Source organism: Sciurus carolinensis, chromosome 7, assembly GCF_902686445.1.
Source record: "Sciurus carolinensis chromosome 7, mSciCar1.2, whole genome shotgun sequence".
NCBI classification, from domain to species: domain Eukaryota; kingdom Metazoa; phylum Chordata; class Mammalia; order Rodentia; family Sciuridae; genus Sciurus; species Sciurus carolinensis.
This window is the reverse complement of record NC_062219.1, coordinates 119,190,825-119,217,054: the sequence shown is the minus strand read 5'-3', so window position 1 is coordinate 119,217,054 and position 26,230 is coordinate 119,190,825. Positions and strand designations below refer to the sequence as shown.

Here is a 26,230-nt window from a genome sequence, read left to right as displayed (position 1 = left end):
AAGCGACCATTCTTATATAATGAAAAATTGTTCTCTTTTTGATTCCTATTTTTCCTAAACAATGTACCATGTTAACAGTGATGTCAACAGTGATTGTCTAGATGTTAGTAACCATTCTTTAGTTTGTACCTAAGTAAGGTCATTTTGACCCACTTCCCCCTCTGCTAATGATTTCAGATCTCATGATGTTAGTTTGTAATTTGGAATCACAGCAACAGACACTTATGATTGTTGTACTGATTTATGGTATAAAAATCCCTGTAACCCTGTGGTCGGGGCTGTTCTCCTAGTAGCCATTTTTGAGGCGTTGTGTGAGACAGCTGGCCAGCCGGCTAATAAAGACTCTCAGATTTGGACCTCTGAGTGGTGATTGATCTGTTCTTGAAAACAAATTGGGGTTGGTAACAACTGTAACTTGTACATTTTTTCTGACTGCCCAGTCTCCATCTTATTTAGGTGGGAGTGGGAAGTGCAGCATGTGTGACTTTAAGATTGCCATTCTCTTTCTAGGGTCCCTCCTACCTCCCATTCTCCTGACCAAGAATAGATCAAGTGTGGCTGGAGCCTCCGAGGTTTCAAGGCAGCAGGGGAGGCGCCTTTATGATCTCCTGGGTCCCCAGTGACTGCTGTGATGTCCCTTGTCTTACCTCATCCTTCTGATCCTGCTGAAGTTATGGATACTGAAATGTGCTTTCTGTTCTCTTATTACAGTTCATATCTCTGGCTGATCACTATCCGCGTGAATTCATTTTGCCCTTCATTTTATAGTTTCCACTCCTTGCAAGTATTCCCTTCGAACACACTGCTGTTCTGAGTAGGACTCAACCCACCAGGTTTGTGAGACTGTCATGCTCAGGAGACTGCTTGCCACCTCAGTGATGCTCACCTCTGAGTCCGTGTGATGCCGCTTTCTAGCTTGGTCTCCTTCATTTCTCTATTTTGCATGTTAGCGGCTAAATCGTAAAGTCATTCACATCAAAAAAGAATGAAAAATAGAGTAAGATACATAAATATATACATGGCACAACAAAGAAAATACCAGTAGATCCTGGACTCCTGTCTGCAGGCGCCACCTGGTGGCAGAAGTGGTACTTACGACTTGGATCCTCTACCCGCATCTCATGTTCCTTTTGCCCTCAGCCAGCATCTCTGCCCATTAGGGTTCTTTATGCAGTTTGTTGACTCAGACCAATTCACCCTCAGGGTCTTGGCCCTGTGTTTGGTTACTGAATTATTTTCTTTCTTCCATTAATGTTTCTGTGGCAGTTACAGGAGTCAGTGCAGACACTTCCTGAGTTCCGCACATCCTCCTGCTGCCTCTGTACGCTGGCATCCTATTCCCTATTGAGTCAGGATTGGAGACCCTGCCAAAAGTAGCAATCTCTCTTTTTAATATTAAGGAATAATTAATATCATAAAATTTTTCCTTTTTAGTATCCATATCTGAGGTTTTTTTTCATATCTGAGTTTTGACACATGCAGTCACATAATTGCAGAGCCCTTCTATCATCCTAAAATATCCCCTCACACTACTTCTTTGTAATAACCCACGTCCACCAGATCCTAGAAACTACAAATTTGTTTTCTTTCCTTATAGTTTAACATCCTCCATATGTAATTATATGGCATGCACTTTTTTTTCTTTGTTGGTGGTGGTTTGGCTTTTTTAGTCAGCATAATGCATTTATAGTTCATGCATGTTGATGCAGATATCAACAATTTTTTTCTTCTTGAAGAAAAAACAATCATGGTCTTTTGTTTTTGTTTTTGTTTTTTTGGCGCTGCAGATTGAACCAGAAACAAGCACCTGTTAAGCATGTGCTCTACCAATGAGCCTCATGCCAGCCCAAGTTGGTTTCTTTGTATCACCCAGTTATACTCCATTATATGGATGGAACCACAGTGTGTTTAGCCACTGGCCAGTGGAAGAAACTTTGTGTTATTTCTCAGAAGATTTGGGCAATCAGAAGGCCAGGCTGTGGTGGCCGAGTCTCAGTGGCAGAGCTGCTTGCCTAGCATGTGTGAGGCACTGGGTTTGATCCTTAACACCACATAAAGTAAAAAAATAAAATAAAGGCATTCTGCCCATCTACAATTATAAAAAAAATTAAAAATAATTAAAGAAAGAGATTTGGGCAATCCTGAAGAAAGTTGCTGCACATATTAGTGTGTACACACACTTACAGTTTTTGTTTTTTTGTTTTTTGTGGTTTTTTTTTTTTTTTTTTTTTTTTTTTTTTTTTTTTTTTGTACCAAGGATTGAACTCAGGGGCACTCAACCACTGAGCCATATCTGCAGTCATTTTTTGTATTTTATTTAGAGACAGGGTCTCACTGAGTTGCTAAGGGCCTCACTGTTGCTGAGGCTGGTCGAGATCCTCCTGCCTCAACCTCCCAAACTACTGGGATTATAAGCGTGCACCATGGCGCCTGGCTTACACTTACAGGTTTTTGTGTGAACACAAATTTTCATTTCTCTGGACAAGTATCTAGTAGTGAGGTGCCAGGTCATAGGGCAAAAGTTTGTTTGGGTTTCTAGGAGAGTCTATCTAAGAGTTTTCCAAAATGGCTGAACCAATATGCATTCCACCAGCAATATATTCGTTCTGGTTCCTTCACACCCTCACTATACTGGTATTATCAGGTTTTTCTTTTCTTTTCTTTTTTTAGCTTAGCCTTTCTAACAGGTGTATATCGCTTTCATTGTTTAAAGTGCACCTTCCACTGACTACTGATGTGAACATTTTTTCACATTTGCCACCCATGTATCTTCAAATGTGTTTGTTCAAATCTTCTGCCCATAATTAAAACTGGGTTGTTTGTTTTCTTATTACTGAGTTTTGAGGGCTATGGATGTCTTACCAGGGGGCGCAAGGTTTGTTGGCATTGTTGGGAGCCATGTGAAACCTCCTCTGCAGTGTCAGTCCCCTAGAAAACATTCCCATGAGGCCCACATAATTCTCTAGTCCCACCCTATTCTCGGGGCTCCAACCACACACTCCCTCTTCAGCCTAATCGTCCAAGTTTACCCCATCCTAGATGCTGATCATGTAGCTGGTCTATTAGTCACTGCCCACAAAATGGTGACCTTGTGCCTCAGGCCCTTTCTCCTTACTGAGTAGGTGGTGTAAGAATTTCCTCAGGCTGCCATAACAAATTACCCCAAACATGATGGCTTGGAACAACAGAAGTTTATTCTCTCACCACTTTGGAGGTTAATAGTAGAATAAAGGTGTCGGTAGGTCTTCACAGAGGATTTGGGGAAGAATCCATTCCGTTACTCTCCTGCTCATCCCCCTTTTGTACTGTGGATGGAGCCCAGGTCTTGCACATGCTGTGCGTGTGCTCTACTACTGAGCTACACCCCTGCCTCTTCTTGTTTTGGGTGGTTGCCAACTTCCTTGGCTATGGCCACAACTCCTCAATCTGTCTCTGTGGTTATGTTACCTTTTTTTCTGTTTGTCATCTCCTTTAATATCTGTCTGTCTGTCTCTCTTTTGGTGGCACTGGGAATTGGAATCCAGGGCTGCTCTACTACTGAGCTACATCCCCACCCTTTACTGTCATTGTCGCTATGGTTGTTAATTTCATTTTGAGGCAGGATCGTGCTGAGGCTGGACTTGAACTTGTAATCCTCTTGCCTCAGCCTCCTGAGTTACTGGGATTCCAAGCGTGTGCCACCGTGCCAGGGTTCATGTGTAATAAGAACACTTGTCATTCAAAGGGGAATGAAGGGAAGGGAGTGGGGACAGTAGAATGAATCCGACATAACTGTCCTAGCTTTGTATTTGAATACATGACCAAGTGAACTCCACATCATATACAACCACAAGGATGAGATCCTACACAGAGTAAGTTATACTTTATGTATGTATAATTTGCCAAAATACATTCTACTGTCATGTATAAGTAGAAAGAACAAATTAAGAAAAAGAACACATGTCATTGAATTTAGGACCCACCTAGATCATCTTGTTGGATCTCCATTTTGAAAAATCCTTAATTTACTTACATCTGCTAAGAATATTTTTCCAAAAAAGATAATGTTCACAGGTTCTTGGGAACAGGATGTGAATCTTTCAGAGGTTGTCATAGCACTTGAAATTCTGAGCTCCTTGTAGATTTGCCTTCCTTGAAGTCCCAAGGGCCATCCCGAGTGGGGATGTCATGCCACGGTGGACCTCCCTCTTCTACCTGCCAGCACGCCAGTAGAGCTCTTTCTAGAACAGGCAGAGGAGGGGGGACTTGGCCCTTTCAGCTTCCACAGTGCAAGGAGAGGTACTGCCAGGGGTCTCCTCCCGCAGAGTTATAGCCCCCGAATAATAAGGGGGTTGAGAAGCAGGTCAGCCAAAACTAAGACCAAACAATATAGCAAATGTTCATTAGAGATAGAGTCACCAACCCTCATCTTTCAAGTCATTGCTAGTGACTAATTTCTACAGCTCCCCTTGGGACATAATACTATTTTGGATTTATTCTTTTGAATATCAGAGGCTTTGGACTAGATCTTCTTAGTACATTAACTTTTAGCGCAAGGGTCTGCCTCTTCCTGAGGTGATCTGGTCTACTGATCCAGGAACATGGGATGGGTTTGAGGCCTTGCAATTGAGCACCCTCATACCCCTGGATCTTACTTTAATGATCTGAATTTTGTAGCAACAAGGCCTAGCAGATTCTTTAAGCCACACTGCATAAAGATCTTGAGTTTCATTTTATTTCTGGAATCAATAATCTAGACATTTGAGTTTATCTTGTTTGACTTTATTCAAAGCCATTATAAGTAGCAACTTCATTTGGGGTTCTTGATTTCTTCAGTCCTTTCCCATCTGTCTGTGGCAAAAGTCACTCAGTTTTCAGAACTCGACCCTAGAGGACACGTGGTCCTGGTGTTCACAGCTGATGATTTGATTAGTTGTTTCTCCTCTGTGCACTGTGACCTGCTGTTTTCCCAGTTTGAACATAAACAGAAGTCGCAGAGCCTGTTGCCTAGGAATGAAACTCCCTTTCTGTTGCCAATATTTGGATCAGATAAGGCTCTTTGATGACAACAGTCAAAACCTGCTCTGGCTAATGAAATCAAAATGGAAAGAAATGGATTGATACTAGCAGAATCACAGAGCTGAAGAAGAATAGGACAGCCTGTCTTAGGTGGCACAGGAATCAGGGTGGCACTGAGACCCAGTAGTAATAGCTCATGGATTGTTTCTTGAGGATATTACCAAGGTCCAACAAAGCAATGCTGTTCTTCCCCTCATGCCCACCCACCACCAATTCAGATTTCCCAGTGAAAGACCAATGGCCAGCTTGGATCAGTCATTCAGATCAGTATCCAGTGTCTGCATGCCTTGTGCTTGGCTGACTTCCCAGAATCTCAGGAAGCAGGAGAAGCGGGAGAAAGGTGTGCTTGGCAGACCAAAGGAGGGGTATCCACCAGCTCCTAAGAATTTGGCTGTAGCCTAAGGCCTTTTTCTGAATGAGGAAAGACTCAGTCCCTGCTTTGGGGAAGATCCTGATCTGATGGTAGAGATGCAAGTGGTGACCTTGAAGAACTTTCAGTCTGATGCTAAAGATGGTCACAAAAACAAAGAAGAGATTCAAGAGAAAGAGAAAATATATGGGAAATACAAATATGTTCAAGGCAGAGTTATTTTGAATAGAGAAAAAGTAGAAATTGCCAAAACACACTTGAAGGGGAAATTACTAAATAATTATGGTATGTACTAACATCACATCATTGCACAAGTATTAAAACAATGTTTTGGAAAAAAGTAATATGCCAAAATGTTATATGGTGTAATGCTAAGTGAAAAAATGTGTATAAAGTTGTATATACATTAACATCTAACTGTGTGAAGCAGTGTGTGCAGGAGGGAAATGCGCCATGTTAGCATGGTAATAATCACCAACACTTTTGAACACTTTTATATGTGATGCCCTGGGTTAAATATTTTTCAGCTACCTAACCCTTAAATGATGGGTATAACCATCCTCCCTGTTTTAGAGGTGGAGAAACTGAGACTCAGGAAGGTTAAATCTATGGATGCTAGCTAAGTAAGCTAGCAAGTGGCTGACTCAAATCCAGGGGGATCTAAAGCTAAAGTTTGTGTTTTAAAGATGGTCTTATCTTTCCTGAGCTCCTGATGTGGGAGTTATGAAGGATTTTTATTTTTTCACAAATACTTTCCTAAATTTTCCTAGGTCGCTACACGAGCCATGTGGTTACCTATAAAATCAAGAGAAATATGTTTTTAAAGTGGAAAAGGGAAATATATAAAATATACAAGTATACATATAAATATACATATGAAATATATAAACAATGGAGAAAGGCATTGTACTGAACGAAGAGCATATGTTAAAGTCTGAGAAGGCTCGTGAAGAATGAAGAATGCTCTCTGCTGTACAGTCGCTTGTTATCCGTCTGCGTGTGGTATACACACTACATGCATTTTCAGTGTACGTGTCTCACTGCCCTTGAGGGTAGGCGTTCTGTCTTTTTATCTCTGTGGTTTTTGCTTAGAAGTTACCCTCCAACACAAGCTTAATACATAGTAACTAGGCTCTTTGCAATGTTGACTGAATGATAGGGACCAAAAAACACAATCAGGAAAGCATTTGCGGACCTCTGGCGGTGGGGGTTGGGGATTCCGGGAGGGCGACTGGGGAGCCAGACCCGGGTGGGTAGTGTGTGGTCGGGCGCTTTTTGTAGGGGGAAGCGACTTTGCGATTGGAACTGAGCGGAGGAACGTGGTAGCACAGCCCCGCCCTCTCAATTCTTGTCGCCTACGGAAGGGCGCAGAGGGTCCCAGTTCCCGGCGGGAGGGGCGCGGGCGTCTGGAGACTCCCTGCTCTACCCCAGCCCGGGTCGGCCCCGCCCCTGGCTCGGCAGCCGCCCGGCCCCGCCCCTATCGGAGCCCCGGGGCGCTGGCCGCGGTGCTGAAATGACGGTCTCCGCAGAGGGAGGAAGGCGGGGCCCGGCCGGCAAGGGGGCGGGGCTCTCTGGAGCTTTGAACTGGAAAACGGGAGGGGACCGGGTGGCGCCAGCAGGCCTCCGAGACCTGGGAAGGCTCTAGAGGAGGCAAGAGATCGGAGATAGGCCTGTTAGAGCAGACAGGCACTCGGCAAACCTCCCCTGAGGAAGCCAGGGCTGTCCTTGTCCTGTTAAACCTCTTCCCCCTAAGTTGGAAGGATTCTCACCTTGTGCCCCGACCTCAGCCTCCTCCTCAAGCACGGCTGAGGAGTGACTCACTTTTGGGCCTTGATCCACAGTCTTAGACTGGCAGCTCCCAGGCCCCCAGTCGCGGCCTGCTGCCTTCACCATGGTGAAGTTGCTGCCCGCCCAGGAGGCAGCCAAGATCTACCATACCAACTATGTGCGAAATTCGCGGGCTGTGGGTGTAATGTGGGGCACGCTCACCATCTGCTTTTCCGTGCTGGTCATGGCCCTCTTCATCCAGCCCTACTGGATTGGTGACAGCGTAAATACGCCACAGGCAGGCTACTTCGGCCTTTTCTCCTACTGCGTGGGCAACGTACTGTCTTCCGAGCTCATCTGCAAGGGCGGTCCTCTGGACTTCTCCTCCATCCCCTCCAGAGCCTTCAAGACAGCCATGTTTTTCGTGGCCTTGGCCATGTTCCTTATCATTGGCTCCATCATCTGTTTCAGTCTGTTCTTCATCTGCAACTCGGCCACTGTCTACAAGATCTGTGCATGGATGCAGCTGGCGGCAGGTGAGCAGGGTTGACGGGAGGGCAGACCACAGGTATGCCTACATCACTCCACCTTCTGTAGAGGCTCTGGGTCTTCTACTTAATGCTCTGCTTAGATTCTGAGTGGGGAATTTTAATGATTGAAGCAAAAAGGAGTTCAGAGACCAAACTTTTCAATCTCATGTTACAGAGCCCAGAGAGCAGTGACTTGAGCAAGAACACACAGCTCCTGGTAAAAGAATTCAGGTGTCCTGACTCCCAGGCCACCATACTTTGAGAGGTTATTGCAGCTGTGAGAGGCAGAAAGAAGGAAGCATCCGCTGTCCACTCTGTCCCAGACTCAACCCTGGGGCAAAATAGTGATGTGGGTCACTATTCCAGATACCCTCATCTCCCACTTCTGGGCATTTGTTCCTTCTCCTTTATCAGTGCCCACATCCCTGCCCTCTCTTCAACACCCAAACAACACTGATGGGAATTTAAAAACCATTTATTTTCGAGTGTTACTTTACACTGTGTGTGACGGCTCCCTTAGAAACTTGCATCTAAACTCCCCTCTTTTATTGTGGAGTGAGTCTTTGTTCCCTCAGTATAGGATTCCATACTCGTGGCAGCAAATGGAACAATATTTTATGAGGTGGAAGGCGGCTGTCCGGGGTCTTTTAAAACTATATGAGAATAGCTGGGTGCATTGGTGCACGTCTGTAATCCCTGCAGCTTGGGAGGCTGAGGTAGGAGGATCTTGAGTTCAAAGCCAGTCTCAGCAACTTAGCGAGGCCCTAAGCAACTCAGGGAGACCCTGTCTCTGAGTAAAAATACAACAAAAGGGCTGGAGATGTGGCTCAGTGGTTAAACACCCCTGGGTTCAATCTCCGGTACAAAAACAACAACAACAAAGCCCTATATGAGATAGGCAGCCACTTGTGGTGACCTGAGGAAAGGACTTCCCTTCCAGGCGCATATAGGCCTCTTGGTACTTTTTTCCTTTGGGTCACCTGGTCTTTTTCTCCTTTAGAGCCCAGGAAGAGATGGACCAAGATCTTGTCTGCAGTCTTTGGTCCCTTCATTCCTGTCCATTCCAAGGACAGACTGTCCATGCTGGGAGATGTCCAGGAACAGTGCTGAGGACTGCAAACTAGAGTAGAACTCTTAACATCTTTGGTTAGAATGGGATGTGGTTTTATCTCAGGTCAAAATGAAACAGGAATCTGAATCCCAGACCACCAAGCACACAGACTTAAGACTGCAGAGTTGGAGGGGACCCCAGAGAGCTGTCTCCTACCAGCAACTGCATATGAGGAATCTGGGTCTGAGAGGGAGGGTCAAACTTAGCAATCAGCTGGCAACTGAGAACCTAAGAGAATTAAAGTATCAGATCCCAAGAAACTAGATGTACTCTAAAGACATTCTTTTGAGACTCATATTTACGTAAGTAATACGATTTATAAAATACATTCACATATTTCATCTGGAAGAGCCTCATCACAACCCAGGAGGTGAATATTTTTCCATTTAACAGATAAGGCTGCTAGGAGGCAATTTGTCTTTGGGCACATAGTAGTGAGGGATAGACTCTTGATTCCCAGTCTCATACCCAGGCCACTAACCTGACTTCAGAATGTCACCCTAGATACCCCCACTCCCTCCCTCTCTGTTGTCTCTCTGTATGATAAGGGGGAGGCTGGGCAGGAGTGAGGTAAGATTTGGTGGGTAGTAGGGACAAGGATAGAGGGTGGCCATATCAAGAAAGGTGGGGAGCCAGCGATGGTGGCATATGCCTACAATCCCAGGAACTTGGAAGGCTGAGGCAGGAGGATCACAAGTTTGAGGTCAGCTTCAGCAACTTAATGAGACCCTGTCTCAAAATAAAAAAGGGCTGGGGATGCAGTTCCGTGGTAGAGTGCCCCTGGGTTTAATCCCCAATACTGAAGAAAAAAGAAAGAAGGAAGGAAAGATAGAAAGAGCTGAAGACGTAGCAGTTCTGTGCCAAAGAGGAGCAGAATGGACTCTGATGTGCCTGCCAGCTGGCTCTCCATGTCAAGGCTATGGAATGCTGGAGACACACCACTCCTTCTTATTCTCCATGTTGTCCACCCCTCACCCCAACATCTGCAACAGGTGCCATGTGCTCAGCAGTGCCAGGAAGGCCTGGGTTGGGAGGGAGATATCAGTATACCATTTGAGTCAGACCCTGTCTGGGTCACAGAACTTGTGACACTGATAGCAGAGGTGGCCAGGTGCAATCCCATGAAACATTTATGTTTGGAGAAGGCAAAGATGGTATCATGTTCCATTCTGCTGTGTTGGGGAAGGGAGGATGAGCCAAAGAGAGGGCAATGAGGAGGGGGAGTGCCCCACAGCAAGCAGCTGGGAGATGCATTAGTTTACAGAAGCCTAAACTAGTTAGCTTAACTTGCCCACAAAACCTGGGAGTGGGGAAGGGTTAGGACACAGGGAAAAGAACTGATAAATGAGGCAATGTGGGGCTGTAAACTTAAGAATATGAGTTGAGCATCAGGAGGCCAGGCGTAGGCTGAGTATGGTCTCAGCTCCTAAAATCGTAGGCAAGTCGATCGTCTTCTCTGGGACTTGGTAAGCTCGTGTGTTAGTCAACTCGCACTGCTACAACAAATCATCCGAGACCAAGGGCTTAATCAACAGAAGTTTGTTTATCACACTTTAGGAGGGCTAGAGTCTGGGATCAGGGTGTCAGCACAGTCTGGTTGTGGTGAGAGCCCTCTCATTTGCAGACTGCTAACTTTGTGCTGTGTCCTCAAAACAGAAAAGAGGGCAACAAGGTTCTCTGGGTCCCTTTTGTAAGGGCACTAATCCCATTCATGAGGGTTCCATTCTCATGACCTAATTACTTCCCCAAAGCCCACTCGTAATACATTGGGAGTTAGAATTTTATTATATGGACTTTTGGAACACATTCAGTTCATTGTACTTATCCATAGAGTGTAGCAACAGTACCCCTTTTGGTGGGGTTCCTGTGAGGGCGGGATGATATAATGCATGCAGAACACCTTGCACAGTGCCTAGCACATGGTAGGGACTCTGTAAATGTGAAAAACAGAAAACAACCTCTTCAATCAGATAGGAAGTGATGTTACAGTAATAACCCCCAAATCTTAGTGGCTTGAAACAAAGGATTTTTCCTTGTTTATGGTACCGGCCAACTGAGGATCAGTTGGGGGCTCTACTCTTATTGTTCTTTTCTCCTTTTGAACCCCAGGCTGGAAGAGCATCAGTTGTCATTGCCTATTTTAATTGCAGAGGGAAAGAGCAGCAGTTAAACGCTCTGGCTTAGAAGTGCACACATTTCTGCTCACTTATGATCAAGGGAATTCACACCTAGCCTCAGGCGAGTGGGACAAGGAAGTGCAATTCTACCTTGTACCTGGAATCTTTGTGAATGATATCTCCATCCTGCAAGATGGCTGCCATCAGAAAGAATTGCCATTACCAATAGCAACAATTAACATCATTGGCCACTTACCATGCGCCAGACACTGGTGTCTTCTACATATGATTACACTTAGTCCTCACAACCCTGCTTTGAGTCAGGTATTGGTCTGTTTATTTTACAGAGAAGAGAATGAGAGTCAGAAAGGGCGAGTGACCTGGTCTGAGTATACTAGGCTGGCCTCCGCCTAGAGCTCTGAGACACCACAAATGGGGCCACCTCCCAACTATACGCAGAACCAGGGGCGGATGGATGGGATGCAACCCGCCTGTCCACAGTAATGACAACCTGTTTCCAAGCCAGAGGCCCTGGGTTCTTTTCCAGAACCCCCAAAGGAGATGCTGTGGAAGGGGGAGGGGGTCCTGGGGAAGAGTTTTGGGGAGAAGCAGTCTAAGAGGGCAGCTTCTTTCTTCATTCACTGTGCAATGAGCATTTGTAGAATGCTGCTTAAACCAGAGGCCGTGCCAACCACCAGAGGACTGGTCTCTTACCATGTGGGGATGGGCCTGGCTACATGTTTTACCAAAATGCTGTGGAAGGGTTCCCCTCCCTCACTCTGTCTTCCTGAAACACTTTTCAGTTTGCCACGAAGTCTGAAATGTCACCGCTAAACACATTCAACCCTTTGGAGAGGTGTTACAATCTAGGGTGGAGGGAATGAATTTTGAAGACAGGCTGGGTGTGGTGGCACATGCCTGTAATCCCAGTGTCCAGGGAGGCTGAGGCAGGAGGATCGTGAGTTCAAAGCCAGTCTTAGCAACTTATCAAGACCCTACGTAACTTATTGAGACCCTGTCTCAAATTAAAACATTAAATAAATAAAAAGGACTGGGATGTGGCTCAGTGGTTGAGCCTCCCTGGGTTCAATCCCCAGCACAAAAAAAAAAAAAAAAAAAAAAAAAAAAAAAAAAAAAAAATTGAAGTCAGGAAAGTCAGAAGGAAGTACTATAGCTGGATGACTGAGCAAGCTGCCTGATTTCTCTAAGACCTCAGTTTTCTAATCTGTAAAAGGGGGATATTAATATTTGGCCTACTTCACAGAATTTTTGTCTTATATGTGATCCATATAAGAGCTGTATACGTTAATTTCTCCTATTAAAAAATCAAAAGAAGGTTGATATATTTAGGTGGGAAGGTGGAACCCTGGTCTTTACATTATGTTTGATCCACTGACTTTCCTTCTAAGAACAAGCTGGGTCCAGGGAGATTTTCTCCTGTGAGACATTTCTCTGAGCAGCTTCTGTGTCGGGTACAGTCTGGAGACGAGGGGGGTCCTGAACTTGTGGAAAGAGGGCCAAGAGTGGGAAAGTGGCAGTTGTGGTTGGGATCACCCTGGTCACATTCCAGGATTATGTCACCTGTTTGTGCTTCACCCTATTGAAGCTAAGGTGAGAGGGGTGGTTTCATGGTAGGGTATGGAAGAAATTGGGGAAGAAAGGGGAAAATAGAATTTTTAGCTGTACATGCCAAGTCAGTAGGACACTAAGGAGCTATGCCCAGTAGCTAATCCTCATGGAATGCCACATGTGTATGCCTGGCACTAAGTTCCTTTCCATTATTAACCAATTTTAAGTTTGCTATAACCCCAACATTCAAGCAGTATTATCTGCATTTTACAGATGAGGAAACTCAGGCAAAGAAAGTTTAAGCAGCTTGCTTCAAGTCACACAGCTAGCTAGCAAAAAAAAAGTTGGGCTTGAAATCCAGGTGTTTCCCACCTCTCCTATTGAAACAATTGCTTGGAACAGTACTTTTTTTTTGTGGTACTGGGGATGGAACTCAGGGTCTTGTGCTTGTGAGGCAAGCACGCTACCAGCTGAGCTATCTCCCCAGTACTGGAATAGTACTTCTAAAAATAGGGATTCCTGAGCCCAAACTTGACCTGGGTATCAGCACTTAAAATGAATATTCCAGGGGATTCTTAAATTCAGGCAAGAGTGGAAAACTGCACTGTGCTGTACTAGGTAAGGAGGAGGAGGAACCTGTTTACTTACATGGAAGGTTCATGAAGGAAGCATGGGTTGGGGCTTGGAAAGGCTTCTTGTTGTCACTGAGTAGTCACTGAATCTAAGATATTTGAGTTATAGGACACATTATATGCTATATACTGTAAAAGGGGAAAATACTGCTAATCAAAACTATGGCCTAATGCTTTCTTATTATACTTATTTCAGAGATATTGAAATATGAACAGTATATATCTTAGGAGTGATAAGTTCTCTGGGCTGGATTTTTTTTTTTTTTTTTTTTTTTTTTTTTTTTTTTTTTGAGATGGGTCTCACTAAGTTGCTGAGCCTGGCTTTTAACCTGTGATCCTTCTGTCTCAGCCTCCTAAACCTCTGGGATTACAGGTGTGCTGGGATGAGATTTTAGAGGGCTTTGGTACCAGGGTAAGCAGTGCCTCCTGAGTCCAAGGTGAGAAGACAAGCTGAGAGCCTGGTAGGACCAACTAATGCAGCGAAGGATGCCACCTGGCCAAAGAGCTCCATTCTTTGCCTCTGCCCCTGACTGCTGGGTCCCAGGGACCAGCTGCTTTAGATTTTGGAGCCTCAGTCTTTTCACTTGTTTTACAAGAATGGTAGGAGCTACCTCAAGTTCCTTTCAAGGCTAATGCAAGGACAAGAGAGGTGACACGATAAGAGCACTTCAAGGTGGGAGGCAGTGGACTGACACCATTTCCACCCTTTTTTGTCCCCTCAGCCACAGGTTTAATGATCGGCTGCCTGGTCTACCCAGATGGCTGGGACTCCAGTGAGGTGCGACGCATGTGTGGGGAGCAGACAGGCAAGTACACGCTGGGCCACTGCACCATCCGCTGGGCCTTCATGCTGGCCATCCTCAGCATCGGCGACGCCCTCATCCTCTCCTTCTTGGCTTTTGTGTTGGGCTACAGGCAGGACAAGCTCCTCCCTGATGACTACAAGGCAGATGGAAAAGGTAACTTACCCTTCTCTACAATGGCGTCCCCTGCCTGGGGATCCTAGGTGGGAGGCAGACCTAGCCCTAGTCCCCCTTGAGGCTACATCAGTGGAAGGCTGCCAGCTGGCTGGCGAGGGGGCCACAGGAGACCCATGTAGCAGGGCTGTCTTGACACAGTGGTGTCTCTCGTTCCTCTGCACTCTCAGCGTCCCAGGGCAAGAGCCCTAATCCAGCCTGCAGACCTAAGCAGAGGCAATGAATTGCTGGGAAAGGAGGAGGAGGAGGAGGAGGAGGAAGGTTAATGCTTGGAATATTTTTTATTTTTTGTTTTTATTCATTTTGATTATACATGACAGCAGAATGCATTTCGATGCAGTGTACAGAAATGGAGCACAGCTTTTCATTTCTCTGGTTGTACACGATGTAGAGTCACACCATTCGTGCAATAATGTATGTACCTAGGGTAATGATGTCTGTCTCATTCCATCATCTTTCCCACTCCTATGTTCCCTCCCCTCTGCCCAATCCAAAGTTCCTCCATTCTTCCCTTGCCCCCACCCCCCATTATGGGTCAGCATCCACATATCAGAGAAAACATTTGACCTTTGGTTTTTTGGGATTGGCTTATTTTGCTTAGCATGATATTCTCCAACTCCATCCATTTACCTGCAAATGCCGTAATTTTATTCTAAGGCTGAGTAATATTCCATTGTGTATAGACCACATTTTCCTTATCCATTCATCTGTTGAAGGGCATGTAGGTTGGTTCCAGAGTTTAGCTATTGTGAATTGAGCTGCTATAAACACTGATGTGACTGTGTCACTGTAGTATGCTGATTTTAAGTCCTTTGGGTATAGACTGAGGAGTGGGATAGCTGGGTCAGATGGTGGTTCCAGTCCAAGTTTTCCAAGCAGACCTGAGGAAGATTTGGGCCTACTTTTTCTTTTATTAGGTCCTGGATCTCTAGTCTAATTACGAGGTCCTTGATCCACTTTGAGTTGTGTGCAGGGTGAGAAATAGAGTTTAATTTCATTTTGCTACCTATGGATTTCCAGTTTTCCTAGCACCATTTGTTGAAGAGGGTATTTTTTTCTCCAATGTAAGTTTTTGGCACCTTTGTCTAGTATGAGATAACTATTTATGTGGGTTTGTCTCTGTGTCTTTGTTGTGCACCATTGGTCTACATGTCTATTTTGGTGATGATACCATGCCATTTTTGTTACTGTAGCTCTATAATATAGTTTAAGGTCTGATATTGTGATGCGTCCTGCTTCACACTTCTTGCTAAGAATTGCTTTGGCTATTCTGGATCTTTTACTTTTTGAAATAAATTTCATGATTGCTTTTTCTAGTTCTACAAAGAATGTCATTGGGATTTTAATAGGAATTGCAATAAATTTGTATCACGCCTTTGGTAATATGGCCATTTTGACAATATTAATTCTACCTATCCAGGACACGGGAGGTTTTTCCATCTTCTAAGGTCTTCTTTGTTTCTTTATTGTTCTGTATTTTTCATTGTAGAGGACTTTTTACCTCTTTTGTTAGATTGATTCCCAAGTATTTTAATATTTTTTGAGGCCATTGTGAATGGGGTAGTTTTCCTAATTTCTCTTTCAGAGGATTCATCACTGATGTATAGAAATGCATTAGTGTTATGGGTGTTGATTTTATATCCTGCTACTTTGCTGATCCTTTACTTTGCACTAACTAGTGATCGTTTGAGTTCTTTTCCTGTTTGTATCCCTTTAATTTCTTTGGTCTGTCTAATTGTTCTGGCTAGAGTTTCAAGGACTGTATTGAATAGAAGTGGTGAAAGAGGTCATCCCTGTCTTGTTCCAGTTTTTAGGGGGAATGCTTTCAATTTTTCTCTATTTAGAATGATATTGGCCTTGGGCTTAGCACAGATAACCTTTACAATGCTGAGGTATGTTCCAACTTTCACGCTTGGAACATTTTGAAAATAATCCAGCAAGGAGTGTAGATGGCGGGAGCCCATGCTCCCTGGCAGTAGGGCAGTCATGGGGTTCTCCAAGTGTTTATACTGTTCCAACTCTCTCATCCAAATCCTGTGCATGGTTGCTGACCCTCATGGCCCAGGTGGACCCTTCCCTGACTGCTTCCCTTTGACTTCCTCCTTCCTAGGGTGCTCTATGCTCCTGTCTCTTGGGAGCTGTTGGAGGCACTTTGTGTAGCTCTCTTGTTGGCATTGAGAGACTAAATTTTTCAGAGTATAAATGTCATCTCCTAGTCAGAGGGCAAGGTCTGTCTCACACCCCTAAGAATCCAGAAATGTCTACTCTTAGCAGGTGGCCACCTATTAGAACCTGCCACACCTCAGGGAATCCCTGCAACCTTCCTTCCCCGTAGTGGTCTTATATCAGTCCTTTGACCTGGGCTGGAAGAAGCAGCCAAACTCCCCTGTACCCTAGGACCAAGGACACTTCCCATCCAAGGAACTTGAAACCCCGTGGGAGGCTCACCTGGAGGTTCTCTGAAAGGGACTGGCAAAGAGGAGCCCCAAACTGAGGTCTTCTCTGCCTGAGTCTGGGACTCACTTCTCTGTAGCAAAGTAATCTGAAACAATTCATCTTTCTTCAGGCATGAAAGAAACACAATTCAATGCCTATTACGTGATTAAAGGTGGAACCCAAATTACTGGAAAGATCGGGGTCAAGGAAGAGAGGAGCGGAAGATTCCTTTCCTTTGCAATAGACTTCTGTAGTTCCTAGGTCAGGAGAATGCTTAGGGCCTGGATTCCTTGAGGGCATCATAAAGCAGAAGGAAATGGAGCTAGTATTTACTGAGCCTCTTCCACATGCAAGTGATATAAGTTTTGTTTATAGAGGCCATTTTTACTTAGTCCTCACAGTAAACCTATAAAGAAATGTTGGAGTTGGGAATTCTAGCAGATCTGCACAACTAGCACTTTCTCCAGTGATGGAGGCTTTTCCAGAGACAACATAGTGGGAGCTGTTGGAGGCACTTTGTGTAGCTCTTAGCTCCCAGGCAGGGCCACCCTTAAATCTGTCTGGATACGTGCACAGAAAAATATATACAATACACATACACACACACACACACACACACACACACACACACACACACATACATATATTCTATATATTTCTTTTTCAGAAGAGATTCTTTTAGTCAAAAACACTTTTATTCACAGAAATCTTCTTGAAAGTACTTTCTTATATAGGCATGGTTTTGTTCATTTGACATTTTTAAAAAAATATTTTTTGTTGTAGATAGACACAATACTTTCATGTTTATTTATTTTTTAAGTGTTGCTGAGGATCAAACCCAATGCCTCACATGTGCTAGGCAAGTGCTGTACCACTGAGCCACAACCCCAGCCGTTGACATTTTCTTTACTAGTCAAATTGTCCTCTCCTTCCTTGTCCCTCTCCTCTCATATCCCACACGTCATGTCCTCAGTCTTTTCAGGTTTTCTCTCTCTACATTTTACTTTCCTCACTAGTGTTCAAGTCTTGCTTTATTCTTTTCTTTGTAACTTTTGAGGAAACAGCTACATTTCTCTATATATCTAGCTACTCAGTGAAGTTCCCTACTTCTTCTGTCAAAACACAAAATTTTTAGTTTGAATCCTACTTCTTCCAAGTCATTTTACTGCTGTGTTCTCTCCAGCAAAAAGGAGAACATTAACCCTTCTCTGCCACTTCCTTTATTGTGTAGAATGAAATAAAGCAGAAATGAAACCTCGCACAAGGATGAAGTTGCTCAAAAACTCATCAGGGATTAAGGAGTCAGAGGAATATAAGTTCAGGCTTTAGAGTCAGAACTGAGTGGCTCCATTGTTACCTACTTGTGTGACCCTACCTAGCTTTTCTGAGCCTCTATTTCCTCATCTGAACCTAATTTCAATGGGGATGGGAGGAAGGTTTTTCCTTAATGGTAAGAAAATACTTACTTGAAAAGATTGTGCTCAGGAATAAGATAAGAATATCTGCCCTTGTCACTACTGTTGAATTGGAGGTTATAGCCAGGACAGTTAGGAGAGAAAAATAAAATTGAAAAATCCATTTTGAAAGGAAAACATAAAACTATCTCAAACAACAACATCTATCTCAGTTCAATGAAGTTATAATCTTGTGCATGGAAAATTCTAAATAATCCACTAAAAACTAGTAGGGCTAACCACAATTTCAGCAATATTGTAGTATAGAAGAGTAACCTACAAAAATCTATTGTTTATATGCACTAGCAACAAAAAATCTGAAGGAAAAATTAAGAAAACAACTTGTAATAGTATGGAAAAAATACTTAGGAATAAACTTTAAAAAAAAGTGCAAGATTTGAGCATGAAAATTACAAAACATTGAAAAAACTAGATATCTAAATAAATGGAAGTACATATTATGCTCATGAATGGGAAGATTTAATACTCTTAAGATGGGAATATTCCCCAAACTTATCTCCAGGTTCTATGAAATCCCTACCAGAATCTCATCTGACTTTTTCAGAAATTGACAAGAAGACCCTAACATTCTTCTAGAAATGCAAGGACTCAGCATAGTCAAAATAATATTGAAGAACAACAGGCTGAAGAATCCATATGTTACAATTTTAAAACTTAATACACAGCCACAAAAAAATAAGACTGTGTGGTACCAGCATAAGGGGGGACATTCAGCTCAATGAAGTAGAATCAAGAGTCCAGAAATAAATCCAAGCATTTACATCCAACTGATTTTCAACATGGGTGTCAAGACTGTTCATTGGGAGAAAGAATAGTCTTTCCAGTAAATGGTGCTAGAACAACCAAGTTTCTACCTACATCTACCCCTATCTCACAACATGTACAAAAAATTAACTCGAAACAGATCAAAGACTTAAAAATAAGATATAAAACTATAAAAATCCTAGAGGAAAACATAGATATAAATCCCCATGAACTTGGATTTGGTAATGATTTCTTAGATATGACACCAAATGCATAGCCAACCAAAGAAACAAAAGGTAAATTGGACTTCATCAAAATTAAAAATGTTTGTGATTCAAAGGACACCATTAACAATGTGAAAAGACAGCTCACAGACTGGGAGAAATAATCTTAAAAAGGTATCACCCAGAATATATTAAAAACTCCTACGACTCAACAATGAAAAGGTAAATTACTCAAAAAATTTTTGACGCTGGGGATTGAAACCAGGGCTTCTGGCATACTAAGCATGTGCTCTACAACTGAGCCAGACCCCTAGCACTTACTCAGTTTTAAAAACAGGCAATTTGAACAGACATCCCTGCAAAGAAGATATGTATATGGCAATTAGCACATAAAAAGACACTCAATATCAATTATTAAGAAAATGCCAATCAAAACCACAATAAGATACTTCACATTTAATAGCAGGGCTATATAAAAAGATGAACAATTAAATGTGTTGGTGAGCATGTGAAGAAATTGGGATCCTTAGACACAGCTAATGAAAATGTAAATGGGGGCTGGGGAGATAGCTCAGTTGGTAGAGTGCTTGTCTTGTAAGCACAAGGCCAAGGCCCTGGCCCTGGGTTCGATCCCCAGCACCCAAAAAAAAAAAAAAAAAAAAAAAAAAGAAAATGTAAATGGTCCACCTGCTGTGGAATGTGGAACAGTGGAACAGTCTAGCAGTTCCTCCAGTGGTTAGTCAGTTACCGTATGACCCAGTAATTGCCCCAGGTGTATACACAAGAAAACTGAAAACACGGACTGGGGTTGTGGCTCAGTGTTAGGGTGCTTGCCTTGTATGGGCAAGGCTGGGTTCAATCCTCAGCACCACATAAAGATTAATAAATAAAATAAATGTATAAAAAATTCGTTTAAAAAAACTGAAAATGTACATATGGTCATACAAAACCTTGCACACAAATGTTCAAAGCACCATAATAGCCAAAAAGCGGAAACCCAGATGTCCCCCATCTGATGAATGGATAAACAAAATGTGTTTATCCATACAATTACAATGAATATTAAAAAGGAATGAAGGATAACTGCTACAATGTGGATGAACCTTAAAAACATTTAACATTGTTAAACGAAAGAAGCCAGACACAAAAGACTGGCTTCCATTTGGATAAGTTTGATTCCATTTATATAAAATGTTCAGAATAGGCAAATCCATACAGATAGAAAGCAGATTAGGGGGTTGGGAAGAGGGAGGAACTGAGAGGTGAAGGTAAATTCTTTCTGGGGTGATGAAAACGCCTTAGGATTAGACAGTGATGATGGTTGCCCGAACTCGTGAGTATGCTAAAAATCACTGAGCTGTAGACTTGAAATGAGTAAATTTTATGTTACTGAATTATATTAATAAAAAGGATTGTGCTGAGGATTCAATAGTATACATGAAACACTAACAAAGCCTGTATATTGTAAGTGATTAATAAATCTTAGTTCCCTTTCGGTCTTTCTAACATCTCTACTTTTTTTTTCTTTTTAATATTTTTTAATTGTAGATGGACACAATATCTTTGTTGATTTATGTTTATGTGGTGCTGAGGATCAAACCCAGTGCCTCACATGTGCTAGGCAAGCGCTCTACCACTGAGCCACAGCCCCAGCCCACATCTCGACTTTTTATATCACACTTCTGCCCAAACGATCACTAGTACGGTGCTCCAGTTACCCACCAACATATTTAGGCACTGCTGTACAGTGGTGAGTGAAAAAGTCTAAATTGGAGCTTACAATCTGGTAAAGGAGACAATCATGCAGTATAGAATTACAACCTGATAAATATTGTGTACAAAAAAGTGCAAGAGTTCTTGGGAGTGAATAAGGGGGATCTGGTTTTTTTTTTTTTTTTTTTTTTTTGCGGTGCTGGGGATTGAACCCAGGGCCTTGTGCTTACGAAGCAAGCACTCTACCAACTGAGCCATATCCCCAGCCCAATAAGGGGGATCTGATCTAGCTTGGAGATGGAGTAAAAAAACAAGGCTTGGCTGTAAACATGTACTGTTCTTTCATTACAGAGGAAGTCTAAAGCAGCTGAAGGGTCGGTGAGTAATTATATTGGAAGGTGGTCTGCATGCCTTTGAAGGGCTGGGGTCTTTCAGCTCTGTTGAATTCTTGGGCAGAATGACTCATGGGGTTGGGCTGTAGGGGCTGCTGTGATGCAGCCTGGGACAGAGGAGCAAGGAAAAACCCACCAGCGTGGGAGCTATCTGGCACCTGAGACCTTCCCTGGGGTGGGGTAGGGTCTAGACAGGAAGCCTCCGAGTCTAGAGATGTGGAAAAGAATAAGAGAAGAAATAATTCAAAATAGGCATGGGGTTAGCTTCCTGAACCCATTTATCTATCTATCTATTTATTTTTGGAGCCTGGCAAACAAGAACAGATTGTTTTTAGAAGTCGTTATCCTCATCTGGACCCATATTTTCAGGGGAAAAAAAAAACGACTTGTAAGAAGCATAGTAGAATATCTAATAAAATAGGAAATGGAAATAAAAGTCATGGAGAGGAAAACAAATATTCAAGAATTACTATACTTAGTATTAAGTTTAGCTGTATGCTTCCTGATAGCTGAAGCAAAAAGAAAAAACAATGAATTAACCAGTTTTAACGTCTGACTCAAAAGGAAGCACAACATATTAATTTATTGTTTTTTAAGTTTCCAAAATGTGATTTAACAAGTCCATTAAGGAATAAAAACAACCACAAAAAAAACCCCACAATACTGTCATCTAAAAGGGTCACTTATTGAGGTCCCACAGCAGACCAGGTGCTGTGTGTGGGTAGGAGGGATTATCTCCATTTACATTATTTTTATGTTGCAAAGTACCTTCCAATCCTTGACTACATATACTCTTTTGAATAACTATAACACCTCTCTATCCATTAGAGCATGATTCTCAAATCTCAGTGTGTATTTAGTTACCTGGGAAACTTGTTAAAATGCAGATTCTGATTCATTGGGAGGGAGGCCACAGACACTGCGTTTCTAACCAGAATCCTGAACAGGGATCATACTTTGAGTAGCAAAGTATTAGAGAATCAAAGGTTTCCCCCCATGTTTTTGGGGAAAAACCCAAAACCCATTATTAAAAAATTTTAACACCGATGTACCATTACTTTCTAAACCACACTTCGGTTATTAGACATTTAGGGTTGCTCTCATAGTTAACAACTTTTTGCTTCTGTTGATAAATTTCCAAGTGACATCACTAAATCAAAGGGCAATTCTATCTCTGTCTCCCCTCTCCACTACATTTTCAAAGACCATACAGGGACAGTGAATACTATCTTATACATGAATGAGGAAATTCCCATGTCTAGGTAGAACTGAAGTTATAATGTGAGAATAAACATTATTTTTATTATTTTACTTTAAAAAACATCAAATATTATAATCCTGAAATCTTTTGTTTTTCTTACATTACAGGTTATCTACTTCCCAGACAGTGGAAAAGTAGGGCATCTAATTCTTCAGAGATAAATCTTTCTAACAGCTTCCTTGTCCCTGGCCCAAGTCTTTCTTCATAGTTGGAACCTGACCATCTCCTAAGACAAGACCTCCTGCAGCATACAGAGAACTCTTCCAGGTGAAGCAGAACTGCAGTGACAGATATCAAAGATGTTCACAGGTCCAGTGGTGTGGGACTTACTCAGCCATGGGGGAGTTCAAGTTTCATTCGTATCCTTTCACTTCAGCTTCTCTATAAAATGAGAGGGCTGCTGAGTCCATTCTAGAGGCTTCTCCTGTCTCTACTTCACAGAAGATACACTCATTTGGAGGCACACACAGAAACAAACTCCAGCCAGCTCTAAAAAGGAAGGTCACTGAAGAGAGGTGGCTGAAAGTGTGTTGGGTCATTTCAGGCCGATTAGGGGGGTCTTTTGCTTCTCCCCATTTTTTGCTTTCTTATTGCTGCTCAGAGAGAGGCAAGGAATGGTGAAACCGCCTGACCCTGAATCCTTTAACATCCATCAGGAAGTCTAATTGGGTAAATGTAGGACCTAAAAACTCTTGAGGGCTGGGGATATAGCTCAATGGTACAAAGCTTGTTGAGCATGCACAAGACCTCAGGTTCATCTCACAATGGACCAAAAACCCTTTTGAGACTAATTTGACACCTCTCTCCCCAACATTTCCTCACAGTACCTACACTGGCCCAACTAGAACAAGATACCAGCTTCAGAAATTTGTTACTTGTATCTAAGTCATTTGTTACAGGAATAGATGGCAATTCTTGTCAGAAACTTTTGAGTGACACTAATAAATAGGACCTGGTCTTTGTCCATTTAGAGTGACTCACTAAAGAAACTATCTGGGTGTGCTATTCTCTCACAGGTGGAGAAAGGGTAAATGCTGAATAAAACTAACGAAACTTGTTGCTTGATCAAGTGACGTGGAAATGTTGTTATCCTTGGCTGCTGGGCATTTCGTGTACAGTGACTACTGGCCCATTGTGCTGTTTGTATTCAGTTCAGCTAGGCTGAGAATGAACATCCCAGTGCTATTCCAGTTAAATAGCTGGTTATAAGTACTACTATAATAGAGTTTGACCTCATCACTTAGTCTTTTTATAAGAATAATCACATTCATATTTTTTGCGGATAAAATTATTTAATTCACAGGCATTCACTTTCAAAAAAAAATTTTTGTAGTTGTAATATGGACAGAATGCCTTTGCTTATTCTTATGTGGTGCTGAGGATCGAACCCAGTGCCTCACACATGCTAGACAGTGCTCTGCCACTGAGCTACAGCCTTAGCCTGGCACTCACTTTTTGATTAAAAACAATTTAACAAATCCTGTAGCTTAGGGACTTTTCATAAAAGAGGTACAAGGTAAGTTTCTAAAAGCTCTCCACCATCAGATTATTTTTTTCTGATATGGCAACTATGGTGGTCCACAGAAGCTCCTGGAGGGCTTATAGTGCATCTGCCTATAGGCTACCCTCTGTTCTTGCCAGAACAGAGAATGTCACCAAAAGAGAAGTCATGTTTAACCTATGGCCAGTGCTGGGGAAGGACCTGCAAATCTGTTTACAATCATACAACATATGTATCACCTTTTATCTTCAAGTAAACTAAAAACTCTATTTCATTAATAACATGACTTTTGAGTTCAGGTATGTACTAACTCCTTATCAGCTCTTTTCAAGTGGCTTTATCTTTAAATAAATTCTTAAAGGCCCCTCAAAACTTATTTATGAAAGTATTATTAGAATAAAAATCATACTTATTACCATATTATTCTATTCCTTTCTCACTTTTGGTTTGTCTGTTTGAGGGGGGTATAGAGATGGTTATGGTGCCCCAACAGTCACAAAGCCAAGCCCACACTCCAGGAAAGCTCACTAAAACAGGGTATGAGTACCAGAAGGTAGGAATCACTGGGGATCTTTGAAAAGTTGTTTGTCAGTTTTAATTTTCTGCCCAAATAGGCATTCATCAGAATGCTTAATTGGAACAAAGGTAACTTCTGGTAGCCTTACATGGTGAATGTTTTACATGTCTCATGTTTGTTTTGTAATAAACCAATAAAGACGAAAAGCAGAAGAGCTCAAATTTTGAAAATGTACTTTAACTTCACAGGACTTAAAGTAGGTCCTACTATATTTCCTCGATATCTAGTAAGTCCAAAGCAACTAGAGCATGTCATCTTAGTGGCACAACTATGAACATAGTTCACATTGCTGGCTCTTAATACACTCACTTCTATAAAAGTTCAGTTCTGTCATCTGGAGGGCAAAACTTTTTACTGTATTAAAATGGCCAAAAACTAGATTTGAATAAAGGACAAAAGGGAGAGATGAAAACTGAATTTGGGAAGATGTAAAATTAAACTGGACATTTACAAGAAATGGTACAGTATAGACAGCCCCAGATACTAAGGTAAACTTACTTAATTCCTTGGCTAACATTTCTAAACACATGATCTCAAACTTTCTGCCCTTTAAACTGAATGTCTGAATTAATATTGCTCCAACAATTTAGAAATACATGCACATAGTTAACTCCAACTTTCAACGTCTTCAGTGACACAAAAAGAAACGTCCTATTGATTTATAGTTATCTTCCTATATTACCATTCTAGATTGTGAAAGAGCTTAACATTACCAATGCTTTGTCAACTCCCAAGGTGTTGATTATTCAAGCTTTTGTTATAAGGCTTTATTTTTAAGCAAATAAAATTTCAGATGCATTATCAGTAAATGACCAATTTAGCACTTTCTTCATAAAGCTGGCCTTGAAAATTCTACATGGTTCAAAAAAAAAAAAAAAAAAAAAAAAAAAAAAAAAAAAAAAACCCAGTGCAGTGACATATGCCTGTAATCCCAGCAACCTGAAAGGCTGAGGCAGGAGGATTAGAAGTACAAAGCCAGCCTCAGCCATTTAGCAAGACCCTATCTGTAAATAAAATACAAAAAAAAAAAAAAAAAAAAAAGGGGCCAGGGGGTGCTGGGGATGTGGCTCAGTGGAGGAATGATGGGATTTTCCTTGTGGACTCTGGGTTTGCTCGTTTTTTTGAGACAGCTATAGACTCTTGTACAACAGCACTAAGGGCTTCCCTGAACTTTGAGAGTTCTAGGTTTATATGGTTAACCCAGGATTATAGGCACTGCCTTGGTTGGTCAGTCTGGTAAACATACTGGTGTGACGAATATCGATAGGTTACATTCTAGTCAACATTACAAACACAATACATGTCTTAAGTATTGCATAATTAAAACAAATTAACTAGAATAGTTTATGTAGTTCAGGGATAGGTGGGAAAGGGCTTTCTACAAATAACACTAAAAAATGCTGTGAAAAGTGCACATCTGTAATTCCAATGACTTGGAGGCTGAGGCAGGGGGATCACAAGTTCAAGGTCGGATTCAGCAACTTGGTGAGGCAGTCTCCAAGAAAAAGGGGTGGTGGTGGCAGCTGGAGATGTAGCTCAGTGGTAAAGTGCCTCAGGGTTCAATCCCCAGTGCCAACAAGGCCACAAATAAAAACAAAAGGCAAATTAAAACCTCAGTAAACAGGAAAATGACATTAGCTTTAGTATACATAAATCCCGACCAAGTTATCAAATAGGGAAGGAAGCACTCCAAAGTAAAGCTAGGAGATTTGTGCAAACACACACAAAAAATGTAAAACAGTCAGTAAAACCCAGGAAACAGGTGTTTCATCTCAC

The 26,230-nt window shown here is 42.3% G+C and overlaps 1 protein-coding gene and 1 non-coding gene across 3 annotated transcripts; one reads left to right on the top strand and one right to left on the bottom strand.

Annotated features, from left to right (window-relative positions):
* The first annotated feature begins 7,319 nt into the window (after positions 1–7,319).
* On the top strand, positions 7,320–25,245 carry Lhfpl5 (LHFPL tetraspan subfamily member 5). 2 transcript variants are annotated; one of them, XM_047557932.1, is made up of 4 exons: positions 7,320–7,731; positions 13,877–14,113; positions 21,075–21,101; positions 22,484–25,245. In XM_047557932.1, exons 1-3 carry the CDS (start codon positions 7,320–7,322, stop codon positions 21,083–21,085), a joined length of 660 nt encoding a protein of 219 aa, XP_047413888.1. In that variant the 3' UTR covers positions 21,086–21,101; positions 22,484–25,245. The 2 variants fall into 2 exon arrangements, with proteins under 2 accessions (XP_047413888.1, XP_047413887.1); XM_047557931.1 differs by lacking the exon at positions 21,075–21,101 and having other exon boundaries at positions 22,572–25,245.
* Positions 20,915–20,988, bottom strand: Trnat-cgu (transfer RNA threonine (anticodon CGU)). Its single transcript has one exon. It is a non-coding gene; the product is annotated as a tRNA-Thr (tRNA).
* Positions 25,246–26,230: the final 985 nt, after the last annotated feature.

Excerpts from the sequence above, each read along its gene's own strand:
- Lhfpl5 (XM_047557931.1), top strand. The coding sequence starts at position 7,320 with ATGGTGAAGTTGCTGCCCGCCCAGGAGGCAGCCAAGATCTACCATACC. Across the intron at positions 7,732-13,876 it reads ATGGATGCAGCTGGCGGCAG|CCACAGGTTTAATGATCGGC; the intron begins GTGAGCAGGGTT and ends TTGTCCCCTCAG. Across the intron at positions 14,114-22,571 it reads CTACAAGGCAGATGGAAAAG|TCTTTCTTCATAGTTGGAAC; the intron begins GTAACTTACCCT and ends CCCTGGCCCAAG.